General features: G+C 36.6%; 1 protein-coding gene across 2 annotated transcripts; it reads right to left on the reverse strand.

The window, feature by feature from the left end:
• Positions 1-783: 783 nt before the first annotated feature.
• On the reverse strand, positions 784-20,240 carry LOC306883995 (cytoplasmic dynein 1 light intermediate chain 2-like). Of its 2 annotated transcripts, none has more exons than XM_079439582.1 (13): positions 20,007-20,240; positions 19,388-19,461; positions 18,786-18,902; positions 18,334-18,564; positions 12,326-12,492; positions 9,420-9,513; positions 8,501-8,636; positions 8,269-8,380; positions 8,117-8,176; positions 7,158-7,199; positions 6,759-6,876; positions 5,224-5,358; positions 784-4,059 (listed from the first exon to the last, which is right to left on the reverse strand). In XM_079439582.1, exons 1-13 carry the CDS (start codon positions 20,099-20,101, stop codon positions 3,950-3,952), a joined length of 1,491 nt encoding a protein of 496 aa, XP_079295708.1. In that variant the 5' UTR covers positions 20,102-20,240; the 3' UTR covers positions 784-3,949. The 2 variants fall into 2 exon arrangements, with proteins under 2 accessions (XP_079295708.1, XP_079295709.1); XM_079439583.1 differs by having other exon boundaries at positions 785-4,054; positions 20,007-20,211.
• Positions 20,241-23,082: the final 2,842 nt, after the last annotated feature.

Here is a 23,082-nt window from a genome sequence, read left to right on the forward strand (position 1 = left end):
TCCACAGAATTGAGATATAAACTCGCAATTGCGAGTTAAAGTCCAGTTTTGTTCTCTGAGTTTATATCTCGCAATTATGAGAAAAGTCAGAATTGTGAGATGAAAAGTTGCAATTACCTTTTGAATTTTTTATTCAGTGGCGGAAACGGGCTTCCATATATTAGATAATAGTAGCTAAAATTTAAAAAAGATAGTCATTGCAGGATCAACTACTGATGAATCATACTTGTAACAAAATAAACTAGTTAAATGAATAAATGTTAATTCAGCTTGCCACCGTTTCCAAGCTCTAGTGCACAGCCTTCCTAGAGAGCTATTGTACTTTGTCCGTGTACTTTCTATCAGCTTTATACAATCAGTAAGCCTCTTGTAGACTAATTTAGGAATACTAATACTATGCCGTCATATATTTTTGGTTCTCACAATAGTATACTGCCTACACTAATATGTATAAAACTACAAATAATAATATTATACACACACTCTGTTACAGATTACATATTCAAACATACGATTGTACACATTTTCATTTAACTTTTCTAAAAAAAAATAATGGCTAGAGATGGGAGACCAGCACTGCCCCCAACTGGTTTGGTTCCCAAAATCATGCAACCATCTGAAAACTGTAGCAAACTCTTAAGCCACGCTTCAAAAGATCAATATTAAATGAAATATGTTTAGGTCTGAAGTAGGCTACTGTAATGTGGTCTTCTAAAAAGCTGTGCATCTTATAAAAATCAACTGACATGACAAGCAAAAAAATAATAATCATCACAAGATATTTGTAGTCTGGATTTGTATTTTATTTAAGCCAGGACTGAAAAAAAAAAGATGTTTCGTTATCTTTGTTTGCCTTAAAAGCAAGTTTTCACATGGCCACATACTGCATCAAGTTAAAGCCATACAATCAGACTCACTTTAAGGTATAGCACACAAACACAGTCCTTTGTGTGAATAGAAAGGTCTCTCAATTCCTAGAAATTTTGGAAGCCAGAGCATTTTCTCAACATTTTCTTTCTTACAGGGGTAAGTGTATATTAGGAGTAGTATACAGAACAAAGCGGTCAACTTTCATCCTAGTCTGAATTAAATATATATAAAATGTGCTGTTTGTTATATAATTGCAATCATCCTCAAACGAGGGAAGGAAATCAATGAAGCTGGAGCCAAGTGAACTTGTTTCTTTTGGTGGACATCCTTAGACCTTTCATCCGTTGTGTATCTCCTTTGGGGAAACAGATGGGTTCTGAGTTAAGAAGCTTTTTCAAGTACTTCAGGCATTTCAGGCCCAGCTTGTTAGTTTTTAAATTTCTTAGTCCATTAAGTTGTTTACATTTGCACCAAGCTACTATTAAAATCAGTAACTGTCAAACTTTGTGTGTGTGTTGCACAAAATGTTTAAATAGCTAACAGTGTGTTACTTTTGATCGTTTAACTAAGATGAATTAACAGTTATTTACTTCCAGTAAAAGTTACAATGCCATGAAATAATATTAAACTCAGTTTTTGAGGGGAAAATTAATCATGTTCACAGGAAGGAGATTTCAATCACACAGCAAATGCAGATGATGCAATGAAATACTTAAGTGCATTTAAGGTTATATAAGCGGTTTTGAAAGCAGGTAGAATGTTATATGTGATCAAAGGCTTCATTAGTGGCAGCCCCAATAAGTCCTTAATCTGAATAGATGAAAAACCTTAACCACTAAAACAAGAGGTATATAGTCCAGACTTAATGTTGTGCTTGAATATCAGCAAATGCTTTAGCCCTGCCCATTGCAAATGGAAACCGTTAAGCAATATTTTGCAGCATAACAGTAAATTTCATTCGAGTTCCTTATCTCTAGTTTGGTATGAGATCTTTCTTTTCATATTTCTAACACAAGTTCATGAAAAACAACAGTAAACGCTACACGTCTCGTGGTCTATTCCCTTGAAGAGCTTAAAAAAGGACAAAGACTTCAAACTCTAGTGGAAAAAACAAACAAACAAAAAACGGACATTGAACACAGACCACCACAGTATAAGCAGAGGATCCGTTTTGGAATGATGGCTTCTCCAGGCTCAGCCAAGAGCGGCCACCTGGGAGGAATTTAGGGCAGCTACTCAACATAGACATAACACATCTTTGGTTCCAGATTCCAATTCTCTGCGTTTTCCTTTTTCATCTGAAAATGTAATGATCATTTAAAAGCCACTTTAGCTGTTCCATTTACAGTTTATCCACTACAACACTAAGGTTAAAAACCTTAGAAAAAACATGACATGTCTGCAGATGATTTGTCAATCTAAACCAACTAACTCCGTTTCGTTTTCAGCGACCAAATCTGGAAATCTGAAAACAACCAGCTTGAAACAGGAGTATGATACAGTATCAGTAGGAAGAAAATGTTGAGAAATTTACTATGAAGACAAACAAGCCTGTTGTATGGACTCAGAACTACCCTGAGTGAAGAGACAGAGCATGTGGAGTGACAACAGTGAACGCTACACTGAAGGCAAAGTCGTCACTTCCTGTGGGCACTGAGGCAGGGCACACGGAACAAACATGCGTCGCCTACAGGGTCATCTATAGAAATAGGGAATGTTTTACGTGAATCACTTTACAGTCTTCAGGTAACATAAAAAAATCTGAGATCTCATTTGTAAGGACTAACAAAAGACACGACTTACAGTCTATCACTTGGCCACATGAGAATGGCGCTAGTGGTTTAAGCCACAATTTCCAACTGGGAGGTGGGATGAAATGTCCCGCTAAACACGTTTTATTTGGATGCTGACATTCACAAAAAGAAAGGCAAGCTCCATATGGCAGCAAAAAAAAAAAGATCTAGGCCACTGAAGTAAGCAAAATGTGTAATTGTAGCAAAAAAAAGCATTGACCACAGACATGCATTTCCAAAATAAAACAAACAAAAATAAATTACATGAAGCTGGATCAAAAAAAAAATTTGCCTGTTAATGCTACAGTGCAATTCCTCTTTTGAAGACAAGCACCTCCACTATGACACAGGCACTTGGGAGTTATACTAGGAAAGATGCTGCCCTGCCCCTCTCCTCCAAAAACAACCATAGCCAAAAGAAAAAGCTCAGCCTGATACTCATCAATGCTTGTTTCATCTGAAATAGTTCTTCATAAATTGTTAAAATAATTAAATTTTATACAAAATCAAATCAAAGCTCATATAGCAAATATTTAGCGCATATTTACATAATTCAAAGAGGTGGTGTGGCAGCGTCTGCCATTGTTGTATGCTGAAGGCCAATGGGTATTTGTCATTAGTGTCATGACATCAGTGATGTTAACCATGTTAAATGAAGCTTAACGTCTCACTGATAAAACACAGAGAAAATAAAAGCTTGATTTGCTTTCTTTTTCATAAATACATCAGCATAAATCTAACTGTTTGTACACATTATATACTTTTTGCAAGTACTTATTTTTTTCAAAGAATATATTTAGGCTTTTCGCAGTAGTTGTAGCTGATTGCAACACTTGAAGCGACTGCTGGTTGAAAGCAGTAGTGTGTTTCTGCTCTTGTCAGGAGGAGGGGAATGGGTGCCGTTAAACGATCCCCAAGCTAAGCAAGGCCCCGCACTTCAGAGGTTTGACTGCCTCCTTAAGGACAGAGCACCCATTACCTGACCTGCCCTATGCCACACCAAAAATGAATCACCACAAATAAACAAACAAACATACATACATACATAGAAAGGGGTCTGGAAATGAAAACAAAGAAAAGCAGTTGCATCTTTTCGAATATCTACCTCTCTTTCCCCCACAACATCAGAGCCTATACATCTGACAGAATCCCAACACTTTCAGAAAACCGCGGTCTGTTTGCTGATTGACAAACAAGGTGGGGGAATTTTGGTCATGAATAGCTTTTTTTTTCTCCTTTATGTCATTACATGTTGATTTCCAGAGTGGACAATGCTATTGGCGGTCTCATGCCTCGTTCTCTGTCGCAGGGGTGTTGTTGGCCGTTACCGTTGAGTCAGGTTTATGAGTCATTCGGTCCAGTTCCGCCTGCACGTCAGTCAAACCCGGCTTCTGCCCTTGGAAGAAAGAAGAGAAAGAAAACACAGAGTAATCTCCTGTAGTTTCTGTGTTGTATACGAAAATAACACAGGTTGGTTATGGTTATGTGGGAACCAGTTCGGTGGACGTAGATGAGTGCTGCATGCTGGTATGCATTCAAAAGCAGCATGCTGTGTGACTACACAAATGCAAACTTAATGAGAAGGATATGAAAAAAAAAAACTGCATGCGGTTCTTTATCCAAGTACAAAGGGGCCATAACAGCAGGTAATGAACACAGAAATGTGTTAATATATTAGCAATATATATATATATATATATATATATATATATATATATATATATATATATATATATATATATATATATAAACAACTGAAACAAAATATTAAAGATGAAAAGTGCAGTTGGTATGAACATGACATCATTCTAAGTATGAAAGCCAGTGAGTATGAGATATCACCATCCATGGTGGCGTCACTCACACAGGCTTTTTAGCCCATGCCTCCTGGATACTCTCTCTGGCTGTAAAGGCAAAACTCCAAAAAACAGCATTGTCCAGAGGGAACAAAAGACATTATGATAAAAGGTGATCAGGTGAATCTCAAGAATGATTGCACAGGTTGTAATTCAACCAAAAATCACAGGGGAGAAAAAACATCCTCAGAATGTCCTGTTGTCCATGTGTACCAAGTTTTGAAGTTAAGACATCGCATTCAAAAGATACCAGCCAATTAATAACTAGAGACCACACTCACAAAGACACTGGCCTATCTCTCCAAAATGATAAAAGTAATTAAAATTCTTTAAAGATAAAAATTATTTTAATACATTTTTGTCAAGAGTATCTTAAGATGGTGCACACCAAATTTCAAGCAAATCGGACATGCTTTAAGAAACTGAGGCCAATTATAGGACAATAAGGATTGTTTGCAATTTTACATTATTTTCAAAAATTAAGAATATTTTCCCAAACTCTAATTGCTAAAAACATAAAACAAAATAAAATAATTGTACGCACTGCAATACAATATTGTAGTAATTCAAGACTTACATTATGCAAAACAAAAAAAAATTCCCTTATGATTTTGGGGTGAAATATGACCCATACATAGCAGTTTTTTTTTTTTTTTTGAGATTCACCCGTTCCCAGGGTTGAGGCTGGAAAAGGAAGAATTTACCTGTTTTCTTGGCAGAGCCTTGTACGCTCGTTCCTGCTGCTGCCCCTGGTGACCCAGGACTGCCCGGCACACCCGTCTTTTTACTCAGCAGACTGTTGAAGAAGTTGGCCAGCACTCCCTCATTTGCTGCTGCTCCTAAACACACACAAATTAAACAATGACCTCAGATGACTATGTGGTGTTCAAAAGCAAACAAAACATGCATCCAGATTCACAATAACCACCACTATAATATTAAAAGAGCTTAGCATGGCTATTAACTGAAAACTAGTATAAACTGAAATACTTAAATGTGACCCTGGACCATAAAACCAGTCATAAGGGTTTTTTTAATTGAGATTTATACATCATCTGAATTTATACATCAAGCTGAATAAACAATAGGATAGGACAATATTTGGCTGAGATACAACTATTTGAAAATCTGGAATCTAAGGGTGCAAAAAAAAAAAAATCAAAATACTGAGAAAATCGCCTTTAAAGTTATCCAAATGAAGTTCTTAGCAATGCATATTACTATTACAAGTTTTGATACATTTACGGTAGGAAATTTACAAAATCTCTTCATGGAACAGGATCTTTACTTAATATGCTAATGATTTTTTGGCATAAAAGAAAAATGTATAATTCTGACCCATACAATGTATTGTTAGCTAGTGCTACAAATATACCCATGCTACTTATTACTGGTTTTGTGGTCCAGGGTCACAAATGTGAAATATGATACCAGATACCCTATAGGTTGGGAAAGTTTAAGAATTCAATTAAAGTAGATTTAATTAAAGTGACTGAATCTATTCCTGCTGGTTTGAAACATGCTGACCAGCTGCGCTTAATGATTGGAAAATTTAATTTTTCCCACACCAACTGGAATGCACGGGAATATACTGTTTAGGGAATTATTCCTACATTCTCCTCAGGAGGGCAGTGGTTTAAAGAAGCTAGACTGAAGCAAAGGCAGAGGGATGACCACAATTGTGTGCTATTTGTACCAGTCTGATGACGAAAAACAAGTGCACTTCCTTAATGTACTTAAAGTGCTCTATTTTCGTGCACTAATTTTGTACTTAATATACTAAAAATGATCCTTTAGTACTTCTTAAGATAAACTTAAGATCATCTAAGTGTACTCAACTGTGCTATTTTGTATTTAAAACATTTATTTAGTTACCACTTGTAGTACACTTGAACCCATCTTTCATTCACTAGTACACACAAGTGTACTACAAGTGGTAGCTAAATATATTTTTTAAATACAAAGATAGTATGTTAAAAGTGCATTTTACGTCATATTCTTGGTGTCTCAAAATAGCACAGTTGAGTACACTTAGATGATCTTACGTTTATCTTAAGAAGTACTAAAGGATCATTTTTAGTATATTAAGTACACAACTAGTGCACGAAAATAGAGCACTTTAAGTACATTATGGAAGTGTACTTGTTTTTCACCTGGGTAGAGAGCCATGAGATCACAAAGCTTCATTTATGTTCTGCATCAAGTGGTGCGTGTAATCTTGCGAGGTAAGATATCTTACCTTTCATGTTGGGGTCTGGTTTCTTCACCGCAGTCATGGGTGAGACACTAGCCACATTGGTGGGCCCTGTCCGGCCTGTCGGCCGGGGTGAACCAGATGTAGTCCGTGCAGGAGACTCCTATGCGCACACACACACACACACACACACAAAAATAGATGTTAGAAAAATGCAAAAACATCAGCAGATTTATATTTCCCACTACATGAAATCATCAATAAAAAGGAATCTGAATTGCAATTAAAAAAAAAAAGAAAAAAAATATATATACATGTTTGAGTGACTTTTGTAAAATTATGAAACATTAGCGTCACAACATTATCACAGAATCCTCAAAGCAGCATAACAGTATCACACTTAAAATTGTGAGCGGTGTGTGTGGTGTCTGAAGTCACACTTACTGTTCCTCTTGTTGGTGTGGCCGGCTGCTTGGCTAACAATGACTGTAATAAAGTGACAGAAGAAAAGACAGCTGAAATATTGCTGTGTATTATGCATTATTTTTTTAACCATGACCACTACTATTTAAAAGTTTGGGGCCAGTAATTTAAGAATTTGAAAAAATGTAATAAGTTTGATTAAAAAGGATTGATTAAAAGTTACTGATTATAAAGTTACATAAGACTACAATTTCAAGTAAATGCTGTTCAATTTAACATTCTATTTAAGGGGAAAAAATAATATATAGAAAAGTTATTTTGAATTGTAATATTTCATAATATTGCTGTTTTTATAGATTTATTTTTGTGCAAATACGTTTCTAGCTGAACGACAACACATTGTTTGTTTGCAGTAATCTTTTTATTTAAAAAAAAGACAAAATATATAAAGCAGCCGCTTAATAGAGGTGACATTGCATATAGAGCCTAAAGCTGTGTTAAAGAGCATTCTTAATAAAAAAACTTGCATAAACAGTATTCACAATTGATTAAACCACATGGAACCATTCAGGATATGATTAGACACACAGTGAAGCTCCTGAGAATGTGCCAGCATATAAGAAGCTGGCTTGCCATGACCATTAAAAAGAAATTATTATTTTAAAATGACCAAATATTGTGTATTAAACAGTTATACTGCATATTGACCCTAGGTCAGTAAATGAAAACAAGGCTTGCTTCACCAGTTCCTGATTGGTCAGACAACTCTGAAAATACGAGGGAAAATAAACCTGTCAAAAGGGTTTCACTGTATCTAATCAAACTAATGAGGGACAGCGGGAGAGCTTTGTGAGGGATGCATGTCGACGTCAGAGAAGAGATCACTTGATTTCAGCTGCTTTTCAAATGGGTAACATCAGCACTGAATGAAGAAACCTGATATTAAATCTGCAATCTGTTTTCTTGCAGACCAAACATACCTGCTGCTTCATGAGGAAGACCTGCTCATCCTCTGCACCGATTTCCTTGTCATGCACCAACTTTAGAAACACACAAGGGACAAAAAAAGCTATTGTTACATATGTACTTGCAGATTAATGTAAAAATGTTCATTTCTAGGTTCTTTTCTCACCTTTCGTACAGGAGGTTTCGTTATAAAGTCCTCAAAGGGATCTTCAGGTCGAACCGTTGTGAAGTTTTCATGCAAGATGGCAATTTTCTTGTCATTGTCCCATCCAGATGGACTATGCAGAGATAAAAATGTTTTAAAAGAAACCAGTTTGACAGACTGACACCAAACTGAATTAGACATGGATATTCTAGCATAAAATGATAAGAAATGCAACAGTTTTTGGAGATCTCACATGAACACAGCATCCTTCTCCACTACTAAGGCAGGCGTAGTAAACTGGAAGTCATATATTTTGTGCACCACGTATTTGTAGAGAAGGTCCAGGTTCTTCTCCTCTTTGACTGAAGTGTAAATCAAACCAGCTCCATCTGTGAGATTTGATTAAGGATGTGCATACTGTAAAATTTTTTTGTAAATTTTTAACAGGGACATGTATACATACACATATATGGAGAAAAACTGTAAATGGTTAAAAATGACATTAATTGTAATTTTACTTTAATAAATGTTTTATGCAAATAAAAACAATGAACTGCTGTACGATTTATCATGAAATACAGTAAAAGAACATTCCCAGAAGCCCCTGCATGATACATCGCATATGACTATATTCTATGTAAATAATTTGGTTTGTTCTAATTTCTGATGCAAGTCATGTGTATTAGGGTGTTTTGTGTTACATTTTCTGTTTCTGAGTTAATGTTTATAGCACTACTTTAGCGTCACGTGGGTTACCATGATAGTGTTTTGTCTTTATACGCCCTGGTGCACTGTTTATTAACAATTACTGGCTGTTTTATGGACAGGTCATTTAAAATGAATGCCGTTTCATCATGTAACTTTCTGTTTTACCACCTGTATTATTATGGTGGTTACCAGAACATTTTAAAGGTAAAAAGCAAATTTAGGTAATTCAAGTAGGTTGGTATATTGACATTATATCACTTAGTAAAATAAACAGTCATTTGTTGCTAAATATACAAGTCACCAATATACAATGCCAAAATACTTGAAATATTATAGGGAGTTTTTTGAAACCACAGCTGCCACTTATAACCATATATTTAACAAAATGTTTCTTTAAAGTCTACTGCATCGAAAAAAAGAAATATTACAACAGGACAAATGCTGAGACTGAGTGAATAGGATACACTGTAGACAGAACCGCCGGATGTGTGACTGAATGAAGTCAAAATGCTCCTCCTTGTAGTCGTGCTCCTTCTCCAGTACACTGACAGCATCACACTAAAACACAGAGACAGATATAGAGACAGATTTCTGGGTGAACCATACATTTAACATCATTGATCTCCTTTTAAATGACAGACACACCATCCTAAAAATCACAGACAAGCATACACATGCTTAACAGGACTGATGCAGCAGCCATGTTTGTGAATGACTCAGGTTGTGGCCTATTGCCAGCCATAATCGTTTTGGCAGGAAGAGGAGGTGCCAACTAGGCTGCTTAAAAATCCAGGAGGCTGCCATGAAAAAAATATCTTGGACAGATCATTCTTGGCCACTGCAAAAGCAAATTCATCTCTGCATGTCACAGATACTGCTGACCTTGTACTGAACCACAGGATATACTAAAAACTTATTGTCTTTAACACTTAAAACAAATGTGATAAAGCAATGGAAATATATTCATGGAGTAAACTAAACCTTATCTGGATATCTTGAAGATATTTTGAAAAATGTCTTTGTTTTTAATCTTCACCATCCAAAGAAAGGTAATGGGGTCTAATGTTGTTTGAACCTCAACATTCACTGAAAAATCTTCTCATGTTGTGCAAAATAAGTCACACAGGTTTGGATGAGTATGAGGGTAAGTAAATGAAGACAATTTACATTTTTATGCGAACTATCCCTTTAAAAGCTTTAGTACTATGCCAGTGAGTTGCTGCTGTTTGCAGATCAGTAATGATGATACTAATGCATATTGATAAGAGCAATTTTTTTGCTTTCATGTAAACTGGAAACTGGAACTGCTTTCTGAAATTCAATCAGGCTCTATTCTCGTCTATCCCAGGGTGAGGCTGTTTGATCACTTTGCCTCCTGATGTTGAACAGAACAAAGAGTGAGCATTTTACTCTCAGACCTAAACTACCTCATTTAAAAACGGGTTGTCTTTCATGCACCCGGGGCTGGAGGGAGGCTAACAATAGAGGAGATCATTGAGCGTGTTCTGATCCGAAAGAGCATGTGAGGGGGGCATGGTGCGTCTGCAGCTCTGGACCTGCGGGCTACTGAGACTCCATAAAGAGAGCTTTTCATCGAGCTAAAGACACTCAATGATGCATCAGAAACAACACACCCGATCCCTAAACACAGAGCAAAACAACTCAAAATATCCCCTCAAATTTCACAAATTGTACAGCTAATCACTCCTATTTATATACAGGACATAAACTACCATTCAATGGTTAATTTATTTTAAATGTTGTTCTTTCGAACTCTCTATTTATCAAAAATGATGAATCAAAGTATAATGGGTTCCTCAAAAATATTATGCAGTAAAATTGTTTTCAACTTTTTTTAAAGGGGTCATGTGATACGATTTCAAGTTTTCCTTTCTCTTTGGAGTGTTATAAGCTGTTCATGCATAGATAAGATCCCTGAAGTTGCAAAGACTAAAGTCTCAAAACCAAATAAATAATCTTTATAAAAGTTAAGACTCGACCACGCCCCCCTAAAACAGCTCATTCAAACATGCCCCCACATGTCTACATCACAGTGTGGGGAGATTTGCAAAACACCGCCCAAATGCATACGCAATGAAAGAAGGCGGAACTATTATTCTCACTGATAGTATTGTTGCACCATGTCCTGGAGACGCTGTGTTTCGTTGTGAAAGTACTTTGTTTGGGCTTCCAAAAGAGGACTCAACTAGAAATCAGTGGTTAAGTTGTATTTACAACACTGTTCCAGAACAGTTCAACCCAAATATTAGAGTGTGTGCAGCGCATTTTATGGAGGACTATTTCCTGAACCTGGAAGAGCAGCCTACAATGCTGGCTTGCACAAAGGCTGTTTCTATAAAGTGGGGCAATTCCAACTTTGCAAGGTCAGTCTGGTGCTTCTGACTCACAGCCTGTAAGTACGTTTTCTTATTTAAAGAATTTGCCACTGACGATTCAAACGCAGTGTAGAGTAGCTCTTGTTGTTTGTCATTTCTTCGATCACAAATGCAGACATGGTAATGTTTACGCGGCGCGATGCAACGCGATGCTTAAAAAGACAATATAAGTCATTATAATCAGTAATTATGTCCCCACTGGATGCAACAAATGCCTTGTTTATAATAGGTTTTATTGTTTATGTCTCGTCGCTCCGGGACATGGCATCACAATATGGTAAGGGGGCGTAACATTTCCGTCTCGCGCTTGAGGTATTCAGCCAATCACAACGCACTGGATAGCTGGCCAATCAGAGCACGCCTCGCTTCTCAGAACGATGAGCTTTGTAAAAACTGGCACGTTTCAGAAAGGCGGAGCATAGAGGAGCAACAATAATGCACAGTATGTGGAAAATAATGCATTTTTGAACCTTAAAGCACATAAACATTGCATTACACCAAAACACAAAATAATGTTCTCTTTAGCAAAGTGAAAGTCATAAGCCTTTAATAATTAGAAATGTTTCTTGAGCACGCATGCTTTTCTGAACAATCATGTGACACCGAAGACTGGAGTAATTGCCGCTGAAAATTCTGCTTTGCCATTACGTTTTAAAATATATTCATTTTAAAGTGCAATGCTACTTCACAGCATTACTGTATTTAGTACTGTTTTACTGTATTTTTTCATCAAATAAATTTTGCCTTGGTGAACATAGACTCAATCGAAAACATTAATCTTACTGACCCCAAACCTTTATAGTATTGTTTATACACACAATTCCTGAGAGCTGATTAAAAAGCATGCTTTAATAATGTGATTGTAATGGAATAAGTACTATATTTACTATGCTGATCTCATATATGCTCACCAAACTTTTATTAAGGTAAGGACCCAATATGACAGGTCAAATGATTTTATCACTTTCTACTACCTTTGTGCAAACTATGAGCACTGGAATGCCCAGGTTGTGTGTGAGGACGTTGTCTCCCAGGGGCAACAGCACACTCTCATCTTCTCCCCCAGCTGCTGGAGCTCGTCTCTGGGGTGAGGCTGGCGTGGATTCCTCTGGTTCTGCATACTCCTGAAAGGCCTTAACCACTGCAGAGAAAAGAATAAGACACAAACAGGGTCAAACATACAGTAATTTAACATATTTACAGTAAACCGTGTCGGCTGCTACATCATACAGTTGACGACATTAACAGAAGCATCAAACCATTACATTACTATTTACATTAAAAAAGCATATATTATTTAATACTTCTTCAAAAACAAATGAGTGATGTTTGAAAGTAATAGGTAACTTCATAAAAAGGGAAACTCTACCCATGCTTTACAAGTAAAGAACCATTGAGGTTTGCTTTCAAGCATCAAACAAGAACACTTGAAACTCTCTACCATATTTCATGAACTGTATTTGCATAGATCAAAATTAGATCTTAAACCACTCAATTTATATGAATTACTTTTACGATATCCTTTTGTCATTTTTGAAGCATGAACATTGAGTGTGTGAATGTGTGTTAAATGAACAGAAACAAATGATTAGCAAATATATATAACTAATTAATCTCACATTTTTCTGAAATTAATCGTGATTAATCCCACTTAACATAAAAATTTTAAATATACTTTTATATTGCAATAATTTCACATTCAATCTTCAAATTAATGTGCAAACAACAAAGACAGTACATTTGTTAATATTGGTATAATGACATTTATGACTGAAGGCCAGCACCACTCTGATGTATCTGGAATAGTTTTTTCCCCAGTAGCCATTTAATCATTGATTAGCCATTCAACATTATAAAGCTTTCCATTTTAACATTTATTAGACTTAGACCCATTATAATAAATGTCATATTTACCTGTGACCTTCAGCAGAAATATTCAGAAATTGAAGTTATCAAACACATTCTAAATTAAGTATAGATGAATCCTTAAAGCTATAAAAGTTATTTTTTCCTCTTTTTTTCTGTCCTTTGATTAATAGACATCACAGCAGCTGGTTATTAGGTTACATTGGCTGTTATTTCTTTAAGAGCTGCCGTTGCTGAACATGACGCGGATCTATGTTCTCATATTTTCTCTCAACTCTTTTTACCTTTGTTGACACACTTCAGGCCTTAAAATCTCTATTAATGAGCTGACGAGTTAAATCGGGCGTGTTAGATGAGTGAGACAGTGCTGGGCTGATACAAGACAGTTTTGAAAACCAGAGACATGTTCTTAAATGTGACTCATGGGTCAATGACATGACGCCTACATTTTCTGTCCGATTGCATTTTCTCAGTTAAACATAGGTTTAAATGCATAAAAATTATGCCATATATATGAAGAGCCTCTCCCATATATGAAAAAAAATAAAAATAAATAATAATAATTCAGAGAATGTATTTTTAGTTTGGTAATCATCCATTTATCAGTCATTTAAACCGCCTGAAATCATGACTTGTTCTGGACACATCCGAGCAGCCGAGGCCTGTGGAAGAGCAGCTCAGATGTGAACAGAGCTGACAGCACATTCTTAAGACCCTGTCTGATCCCTGCACAAGCCCTCATCCTCATACAGCACAACAGAACATGCAAATGCAACCAAAAACAATGGTATTCACTGCCGGGCTAATATACAGGAGTATATGTAGTTGGGCATGATGGTGATATGCGGAAGTGGATGGATGGAATGGCCTTTAATCGGTGGTATATTCAGGAGGTGCTGAGGGAGGGAAAGGGGGGGAAACTTCCTCAAGAATCTTAAGAATGCAGCTCCAGATGACCCAGAAACAAGACAAGCTGCACAACTTCCTTCAACGTACTGTTAAAAGAACAACAGCTCCAGGACTGCTGGAATAACAGACCAAACTATCTTAAAAGCAGATTTAAAATACATTAATGTAACAAAGTTTGGGGTCAGTGATGTTCTTTTTTTTAAAGAAATTAGTACTCCACAAGGACACATTAAACTGATACGGAAGACTGGAGTACTGGCTGCTTAAAGAATTCAGCTTTACTATTAGAGGAGAAAATTACATTTTAAAATTCTATTTAGGGGTCATCGGATGCCCATTTTGCACTAGTTGATATGATTCTTTAGGATCTTAATAAAGTCTATTACATACTTTGGTTAAGATTTCTCAATGGTATTGTAAAAACACCTTTTTAAACCTGTCAAAATCAGCTGTTTTTAGCAAGCCATTATAGTCCATGTTGTTTTAAATGCTAATGAGCTCTGACCCCACCCCTCTCTTCCGTGGGGTGACAAGCAGTACTGTAAACTACAGCCGCTAAACTGGCTAACTAGTACATTATTAGGAAAGGCGATTTGCAAAGATTCATTAAAAACCATTATACTAACTTCTGTATGCGAGGCTGCATCACAAATGATTTGCGTGAACATAGACGCATTTAGGCAGATCGGGGATCGGTGCATTCACTTTAAAGTGAAAGAAACCTTAATCCTCTGTGTCTTCAGCGGCTCAGATGTCGGGAGTAAATGACAACTGCTATATTCATTATTACATCCAACAACAAAGCACCTCAATCACTTAATCTGAGACATTCTTTTCTTCCCCTGCAGTCGACACAATGATGAACTGATGACAGCTCACTCAGGGCGGGTTTAAGGTAAGACGGTCTTGTCAATCAACTATCGTGGGAGCGGCCTGTGCAGAACTAACGTTATTCTGACCTCAGAACAGCCTGATTTGAGAAAGGGGGTTTTAAAATAGGGATTAAAAAAACAACACTGGGTGGATTTTTATAATTATAGGATGGATGTGTACACACACTTCCAACACACATTTATGTTCAAACAACTTGAAGTGAATTTTGCATCTGATGACCCCTTTAAGATAGAAAGCTTTTAATTTAATTTGTAAAAAGTTAGTTTTACTGTATTTTTGATCAAACAAATGCAGCCTTAGTCAGCAAAAAAATTTTTTTTAAAAAAGACTCATTTACAAAAACATTTTAAAAAATATTTCTGACCCAAAACTTTTGAATAGCAGTGTATAATCAGAAACAAAGTAATTACTCATGAATCCCTCCTTTAACTGGTTATATCACACTCAATTACCCACACCCTGTGGTGTGGAGTGCATACATGTTTCCACAAGAGCCAGAGATCAAGATAATTTGGTGCATTTCCAGAAAACCAATAAACAACTGTTACGAATGCTTTCTGACAAAGAGTCCATTAGGAAATTTTAATTAGTTCCAGAAGGCAAAATGATGTTTACCATCTAGTGATTCTTCTTAAATGATAATAGCCAATAGGCAATAGTTCATATCACATGACAGTCTTCACATTTTTGAATAATACCCTTGATTCTACTGCTTCATGTCATCTCCACAGTTCTCAACAAAGTCAGTCTGAAAAACATAGTGAGCATTTTTTAAACAACTTGATCAGACTGTTTTCACAAGACAGTTAAAGCTGTGGTATAGATTTTAATCTATAAGCACCAACCAACTTTCTTAATCAATATGGCCTACAGTAATAACCTCAATCAAATGAAGAACCAGTTTACGATCACTTTCTACTGTCGACTTTGACCAGCTTCCACAAACAAGGGTGGGGACAGTCAACAGAACACACACGTCCAGTGTGCATCAGGTATGAAGCTATCAGAGTGCCAAGTGCATCTAAAATAAATAGTAAATACCAATTAAAAAGTGCTGTTTTTGTAAAAAGCAGTTACTTGGCCACATTTAGCCTTTGAACTACACTAAAAAGGACATGCAGTTTACGACGTACATGCAGTCATCTCTACACTTCAAATAAACATTCAGCTAATGTGTTAGCTGACTAAGAGCTGTGAGATGTTATGTTTCAGCACAGTGGTTTGAGCTGTGCTCATTCCATGTTTAGAGCAACGAGTCGAATGTCAGGAAGGTCTAACTGAGCAGACCATGATGCAACGTCTTGTAAGAGAGGCTGGACCGTCCATCCCACAGAAGTGCTGACATCACTGAGTGCGGTCAGATGTAAGGAGTGAGAGGAGGCTGCCTGCTTGTGCTTCCTATGTTGATCTCAGCTGTGCTTAAGGAAGAAATCGCTCTTGTACAGGGCGGCTCAGTTTTACAATGCTATGGGCGGCTTGAGGCTTTGTGTGTTTGGATACCAATTCAACACATCCAACATGTGAACAACATGTGAAAAAAAAGCATTTATTTATACACCAAGAACAGAAATATTACTACAATGTAAAACAACTTTCTGTTAAAAATTATTTGAAATTGCAATTTATTTCCGTAACGGAAATATAGATCTTTTCTAATATTATGATTGAAAGAAATTAGAAGGATGAACGCCATAAAATAAGATGGCCACATATGACATCCAGAGCTAGCGATTCAGGTAACCGTTCAGATGTGCTGTAAAATGTCTCAATATTTCATACACAAGCTAAAAAACAATACCATTGCCAAGCCACTTCCCCATTCTGCTCTCACAGCCCTGTTTATAGGGCACACGCAGATACAGTCATCCTCAGAAATAGCCTCTCACTTCATGTTTGAGCACTCTGCCTCTCACATCACACTACAGAAACATTCAGACTTCTCAAACGCTACTGGAGCAGCATTATGTCTTCGTCACACAGTAAACCGTCTGAAGTCTTCAAATTATTTGTCATAGCATTAACATTATTTTCCAACAAACCATTTATAATAACTTTAATAATTGTTTTATAATAACTTTAATAATGACAATTTATAATAATTAAGTGAGTTTTAAACTAAAATCTAAACATTAACTTCAATACCTGAACACCAGTGTTCAGAAGTTTAATTTATTTAAATTAGTATTCAACAAGGACACTTTAAATTGACCAAAAGCAACAGTTTTACAATAGTTTTATAAAAAAAATAAAAATAAAAAAATATTCAAAGAATCCTGGGGGAAAAAATGTATCACCATTTACACAAAAATATTAAGCACCACAGATCTTTCCAAAATTGATAAGAAATGTTTTGCCACCACAGAAATAAATTACATTTTACAATTTATTAAAATAGATAGTTACTTTATATTGTAATAATATTTGGCAATGTTTCAGTTTTTCCTGTATTTTTGATCAAACAAATGCAGCTTTGATGAGCATGAGATGATTTCAACAGCATTAAAATAAAAAATCTTGCCATCCCCAAACTTTTGAACCATTCTGTATCAACCTACAAGGGTTTTTGAAAACATAAAGCCACTGTAACTAACACTAGTGAAGCAGCATTTATGATCACTTCAATTCTAACAGCATGAGTCTACTAACATGTATTATGCAAATTCAAAGCACAAAGAGTGCTTCATATCCAGACTGTCAATAAACCATCATCCAGTGCAGCCGGTCCTACTATCATCATAAGAGTGGATTAGGACTCCATAACAAAATAAGACTATTTTTAATAAAAGAAGAAGAATCCCTAGATCAAGACTAATTCACATGGCTTTCTAACTAGCATCACCTATACTGAATTCACAACTGAAGAAAAAAAAAAAAAAACTCTAATTCCGCAACTGATGTGTTACAAGGAATTAATGTGTGCATTTACTACTGCATCACAATCTGTTATTTAATCTACTCTGTCTGCTGCTAATTCTTCTCCCGAAGTCAATATGTAAATGTAGCAGTGTCACTGTCTGCTACTGAATCTCAACATTTACATATGATCCAAAGGAACTATTCTCACTGCAAAATGCATATTAGAAAACTGACAAAAAAATAGTGAGCCGTATCAACATCCATGTTCCCATCTGCCTGACATGGGTTGATACGGTATGCACACGGAAGTCAAATAAGATGTCTACCAGTAAGGTAGACTTCATGTACATGCTGCTATCACCCACAATAACACTTGAACCTGAACATCCCGTGCAAGTTAAGACCAAGATGTTGGTTCTACTACATCCTAGTAGTAAAAATACAAAACAGCACTTACTACTCTGCTCCATCTCTTTCATTTCCTCAGGTGCGATCTTCAATTTGTCCACGTGTTCACGCAGCACACTCGTCCACTTCTGCAATGACTCCATGATGGTCCAAGGCCGTGACATGTCCACCACGAACACCGCGAGACTGTCCTTTAGCGACTCTGCAGTCACTGCAAACTTCAGCAAGCCTTTGTGGTACAGGTCTCCATCCAGGATCCAAACGCTGCAGCGAGTCAAATCTGGAAGATTTGCAAATGGTAAAAAAAAACTAAAACTGCATTTTCAACAGACAAAAAGAGAATAATTCATGTCATTTTTCATAGAATTTTGTTTACAAAGCATTATATAATTTCATATTCACAGCTATGGAAACCAACAAGTGTTATCATCAAGACAGACCTAGTTCTCGAACCCTTTTAATCTGTTATCACCTACTTTTACCCGGTATAAACACACTCACCATCTCGGTCTTCATCCTGGACATTCAGGTACAAGTATTCCAGCCCTCTACCTTTCTTATTGTGCTCGGCTCCTTGAAGTTTTGACACAAGTGTTGTCTTTCCTGAACCATCCTCCCCTAAAACATCAGCAGAAATCATATCACTTTTAATAAATGTGACATACGTAGTATTTAAAGTGTTTAGACAAAGAAAATTACGTCAGTTTATGACTGGGACACAGTTTAAAGGATAGTTTACCCTCACCCTCATAAACCTGCACGACTTACTTTCTTGTGCAGAACACCTCAGAAGATATTTTGATATGTTTTGTCCATACAATACAAGTAAAAGGTAACCAAAAGAGCTTGTTTACCAACATTCTTCATTTTTGTTCTGCAGAAGAAAGAAAATCATACGTGTTTGGAACAACATGAAGGTGATTAAATGATTTTTTGTGTTAACTAACCTTCAATATCAGCTTCCTAATCTGTATTTAAAGGTATTTACCTAAGGCTGTTTCATCTGAATGCATGCGTTTCTCAACATTTGTAAGCAAAACTTTTAATAAGCCATGAATTTGGATTAAAAAAAAAAATCAAATTCAGCAAAAAAAGGCAAATACCAAAAAGCAGTATATTTTTCCCAGAAGGCAATTTAGAGCTGGAGCGTGTGGAAACTTCGCTGAGGATCGAAGACCTGAAGAACAAAACAACAAATGAGCACAACATTAATAACATTAACAAGCATGGGTTTAATTAGTAGTTTGAGGGTTAGTTCTGACGGCAGATAACTGTAACTATGTGCTATGATGCTACCAAAACATCCGGAAAAGGCCGTTACCACAAGGAACCTCTCACTAGTCAACCGTTACATCCCATCAGGAGTCACTTTCGTTATCATAAGAACAAAACCACTCGTACATACAGAAAATCAGCGAAGCAATGCTTCTTCAGAAACGACTTTAACAACATAAACCGTTGAGTTTTAACAAATGCTAGCCACCGCAGTATTAACGACATGAGCATCCTAACTCCTCCGAGGACTGTCATTATTATTTCGCCCGTCGTAAAGGTCTAATCTAGCCCGGCTCAGACTTTGCTACAAGTTTATGTGAAGTGTTTAGGGCTCATCCGGGACCGGCGTCTGAACTGGGCAGCACCCGGCTGGTGACAAAGCAGCACATCAGCGGTCAAATAAACTAACTCGCTGCACTCCTGGACACTTTGAGGGTGCGGGCGTACCAGAGGTTTTGTCCTTCATCGTCCTCGTTGCTGTTTTCCATAGTGTCGCCTGTCCCGGCTGCGCCCAGTAGCTTCTTCTCTAAAACGGGAGCCATCTTGAGTGGAGAGAGGCACAAAGGGAGGCGCACACTGAGCGCCTGAGGACCTCACATGAGAGGCTTCGTGAATTGCCTGTCCTGCTACGGCGAAGGACTAACTTATGAATATTAAATGCGCGGTTCTCCCTGTGAACTCAGACGCTAGGACGCGGACGCACAGGTTGGGTCATGAATATTAATTAGGCACATGACAGGATGTATAATAAAAGTTTCAAAACAGAGACAGCGTGACTACATTAATATTCATGAACAACGCCTTTGTCGTAGTACGAGTCTTAAATTACTTAACAAAAACCCGTGAAAGAGCGGGAAATGTTCCTCAGAACCCGTGTATCTTATTTTGTTTGTCTAAAATACCATGAAATCATATTATCCTTTTTGCCCAGCTGTACATAATTATGATCAGGCATTTGAAAAGGCACCACTATCCGCGTTGGCTTGAATGATGTCATTTCAGACTTTGCCGCGCGCTGAGGTCAGTGCACGTGACTGGCGCGCTGATCTGAGGTCAGTGGTTTGGTTGCTTTGCTCTGGTCAACATCTGACTGCAGGGAGAAGAAACTGACCCACGGTATGGCCTAGCTTCAGGTGAACCGGGCATGGGTTAATACTATACTCGCGCTATACTCTTAACTCATCTGTTGTCTTTAGTAACTCATTACTTGTAACTCTACTTTTCTTCAAGGTATGGGTAGTACTACTCTATAAATAAAAAAGTAGTTTTTAGAACCAGAATGCCAAACACAATTAAATAAAATGTTCAGATTTCATAAAAAAAAAAAAAACAGTTTTAATGTCAGTCAGTTTTTACTCATTGTAATTTATGTATTATTAAATTGCAGTTGACTGAATGCACCGGAGGAGGTGCGACCGGCAGTAATGCCTAGCAGGTGTTCCACCTACCTGTACAATTCATTCATTGAATTAATTTTAAATGTAAATTATTTTTAATTAAATATTTTGTAAATCTATGCATTTATAAAATCCTAAACAAGTCATGGGAGAAAAAAAGAATAATACATAGGTTAAAAGATATTTTTTAATTAAAATAAAACATAATGGAGAACAATTTTGGAAGGTTAATCCAAGTTAAATTTGCTAGTGAGAAAAAGAGAAAAGTTCTTTATCAGGAAGTGCAGCGACGACATCTGCTGTTAGAAAGATCACATGAACATCCATAGAGTCAAACTCGCAATGAAGCTTTTTTTTTAAATGAACTTTATGTAAAAACACTTTGGCATTGTAATTATATATTTTGCGTCATCGTTTTAATCGATTTAAGTTATAAAAGAGTTGTATAAATTTAGTCGAAAAAGAGTTTCTATCATCTTTTTCTTTTAAAGTGTCTCAAGACTAAACACACCATTAGAGGAATGTATAAAAAGTGAGCATCACACCATTAAAGAAAAGATTCAACCTTGATGTCGAGACCTGATTAAAAAAACAGATAGATATTATATATAATATAAAAAATAATCAAGAAAAAACTGGCAAACTAAAATAAAGTAGGTAAAAAGAGAATAAAAGAATAATAAATAAAAACCACAACTAATGAATGTGTGTTTATACTCCGGTTGCTGAGATAATGAAGGAGACTGTGGTCCACCTTCTCAAATGCAGTGTTGTGGAGAAGGGATGACAGCTGAGGCACTGCCACAATTCTGTCTGGAGGCTATTCCCTCAGGCTGCTCCATATGGCCGGGCTAACTGAAACTGTGCTTTACTGGCAGGAGTGGAGGGGTAGGCCTGGGGGTCTCCTGAGAGAATTAACATGCCAAAACTCTGACTCATATATAGAGGCCTGTAACGTGACCTTCTTCCTTTTATTCTTTAGCCATGAACACCCTGCTGTCTAGTAGTGAAGTGAAAAAGAGGTGTTCTCAACTGAAAACTTGGAAGCTTTATTGATAATTGAATCATGCCTTTATCTTCACATACACTTTGATGTTTTAGTTAAAATAACAGGTTCCCCAAAAAATTAATATTTGCTGAACATTTACCCTCAGGCCATCCAAGATGTAGATGAGTTTATTTCTGCATCACAACAGATTTGGAGAAATTTAGCATTACATCACTTGCTCACCGAATTGGATCCTCTGCAGTGAATGGGTGCCGTCAAAGTGACTGTCCAAACAGCTTGTAAAACATCACAATAATCCACAAGTATTCCACATAACTCCAGTACATCAATTAACATTATGTGAAGCAATATATCTGCTAGTTCGTTAGAAACTAGTCCATTATTAAGATGTTTTCAAGTTAAAACAATTGCTTCTGGCTAGGAGTCCTCTATTCATTATATTGTTTTCTACTGTGAAAAATCATCTTGACTGAACCAGGAGTATATATGTGCAGTTTAAGCACTATTTACAAATGAAAACAGTTTGAAACAATTATGTCAGAGGATTTTTATGTGAGAGGACAACAGGGGATGGACTTTTTCACTGGAGGAAGCGTTATTACGCATTATGGACAGAAATGATACTTTAAAGTTAAACCACCCTAATGATAGATTTGTTTCTTCTCACTTCACACTCTCATTCTGACGGCACCCGTTTACTGCAGAGGATCCACTTGTGAGTAATGCTGAATTTCTCTAAATCTATTCTGATGAAAAAACTAAATCATCTACATCTCGGATGGCCTGAGGGGGAGCACATTTTCAGCAAATGTTCATTTTTTTGTGAACTATGCTTATAACTTTAATAACCTGAATTTAGCAACTCTTATCACTGCAGTTAATCTTATTTTAAACTCAGATGATCAAGTTTAAGATTTAGTTTTTTTATCTAGCTTTCATAAAGACTGGTTATTTTTAAATGTTACTCTTGTCATTCTGTCTCTCATCAATATTCTTATCCTCTTGTTCACAGGCTTTGTCTATAATGTTGCAGCATCATTCTTCAGACACTAGAGGCTGCTGTCTTCTTTTCTCCCTTAAAGAAAGCTGCATGCTGAGCAAACGTTTTTGTTGTTGT

The sequence above is a fragment of the Barbus barbus genome, assembly GCF_936440315.1.
Source record: "Barbus barbus genome assembly, chromosome: 2".
Taxonomy (NCBI): domain Eukaryota; kingdom Metazoa; phylum Chordata; class Actinopteri; order Cypriniformes; family Cyprinidae; genus Barbus; species Barbus barbus.

What these genes read in the sequence shown, in the direction of transcription:
- LOC306883995 (XM_079439582.1), bottom strand. Translation starts at nt 20,101, where the DNA reads ATGGCTCCCGTTTTAGAGAAGAAGCTACTGGGCGCAGCCGGGACAGGC. An exon ending in CCAGGATGAAGACCGAGATG is followed by an intron (nt 18,565 to 18,785) that starts GTGAGTGTGTTT and finishes CAAATCTTCCAG; the next exon opens with ATTTGACTCGCTGCAGCGTT. An exon ending in CGAAACCTCCTGTACGAAAG is followed by an intron (nt 8,177 to 8,268) that starts GTGAGAAAAGAA and finishes GTGTTTCTAAAG; the next exon opens with TTGGTGCATGACAAGGAAAT.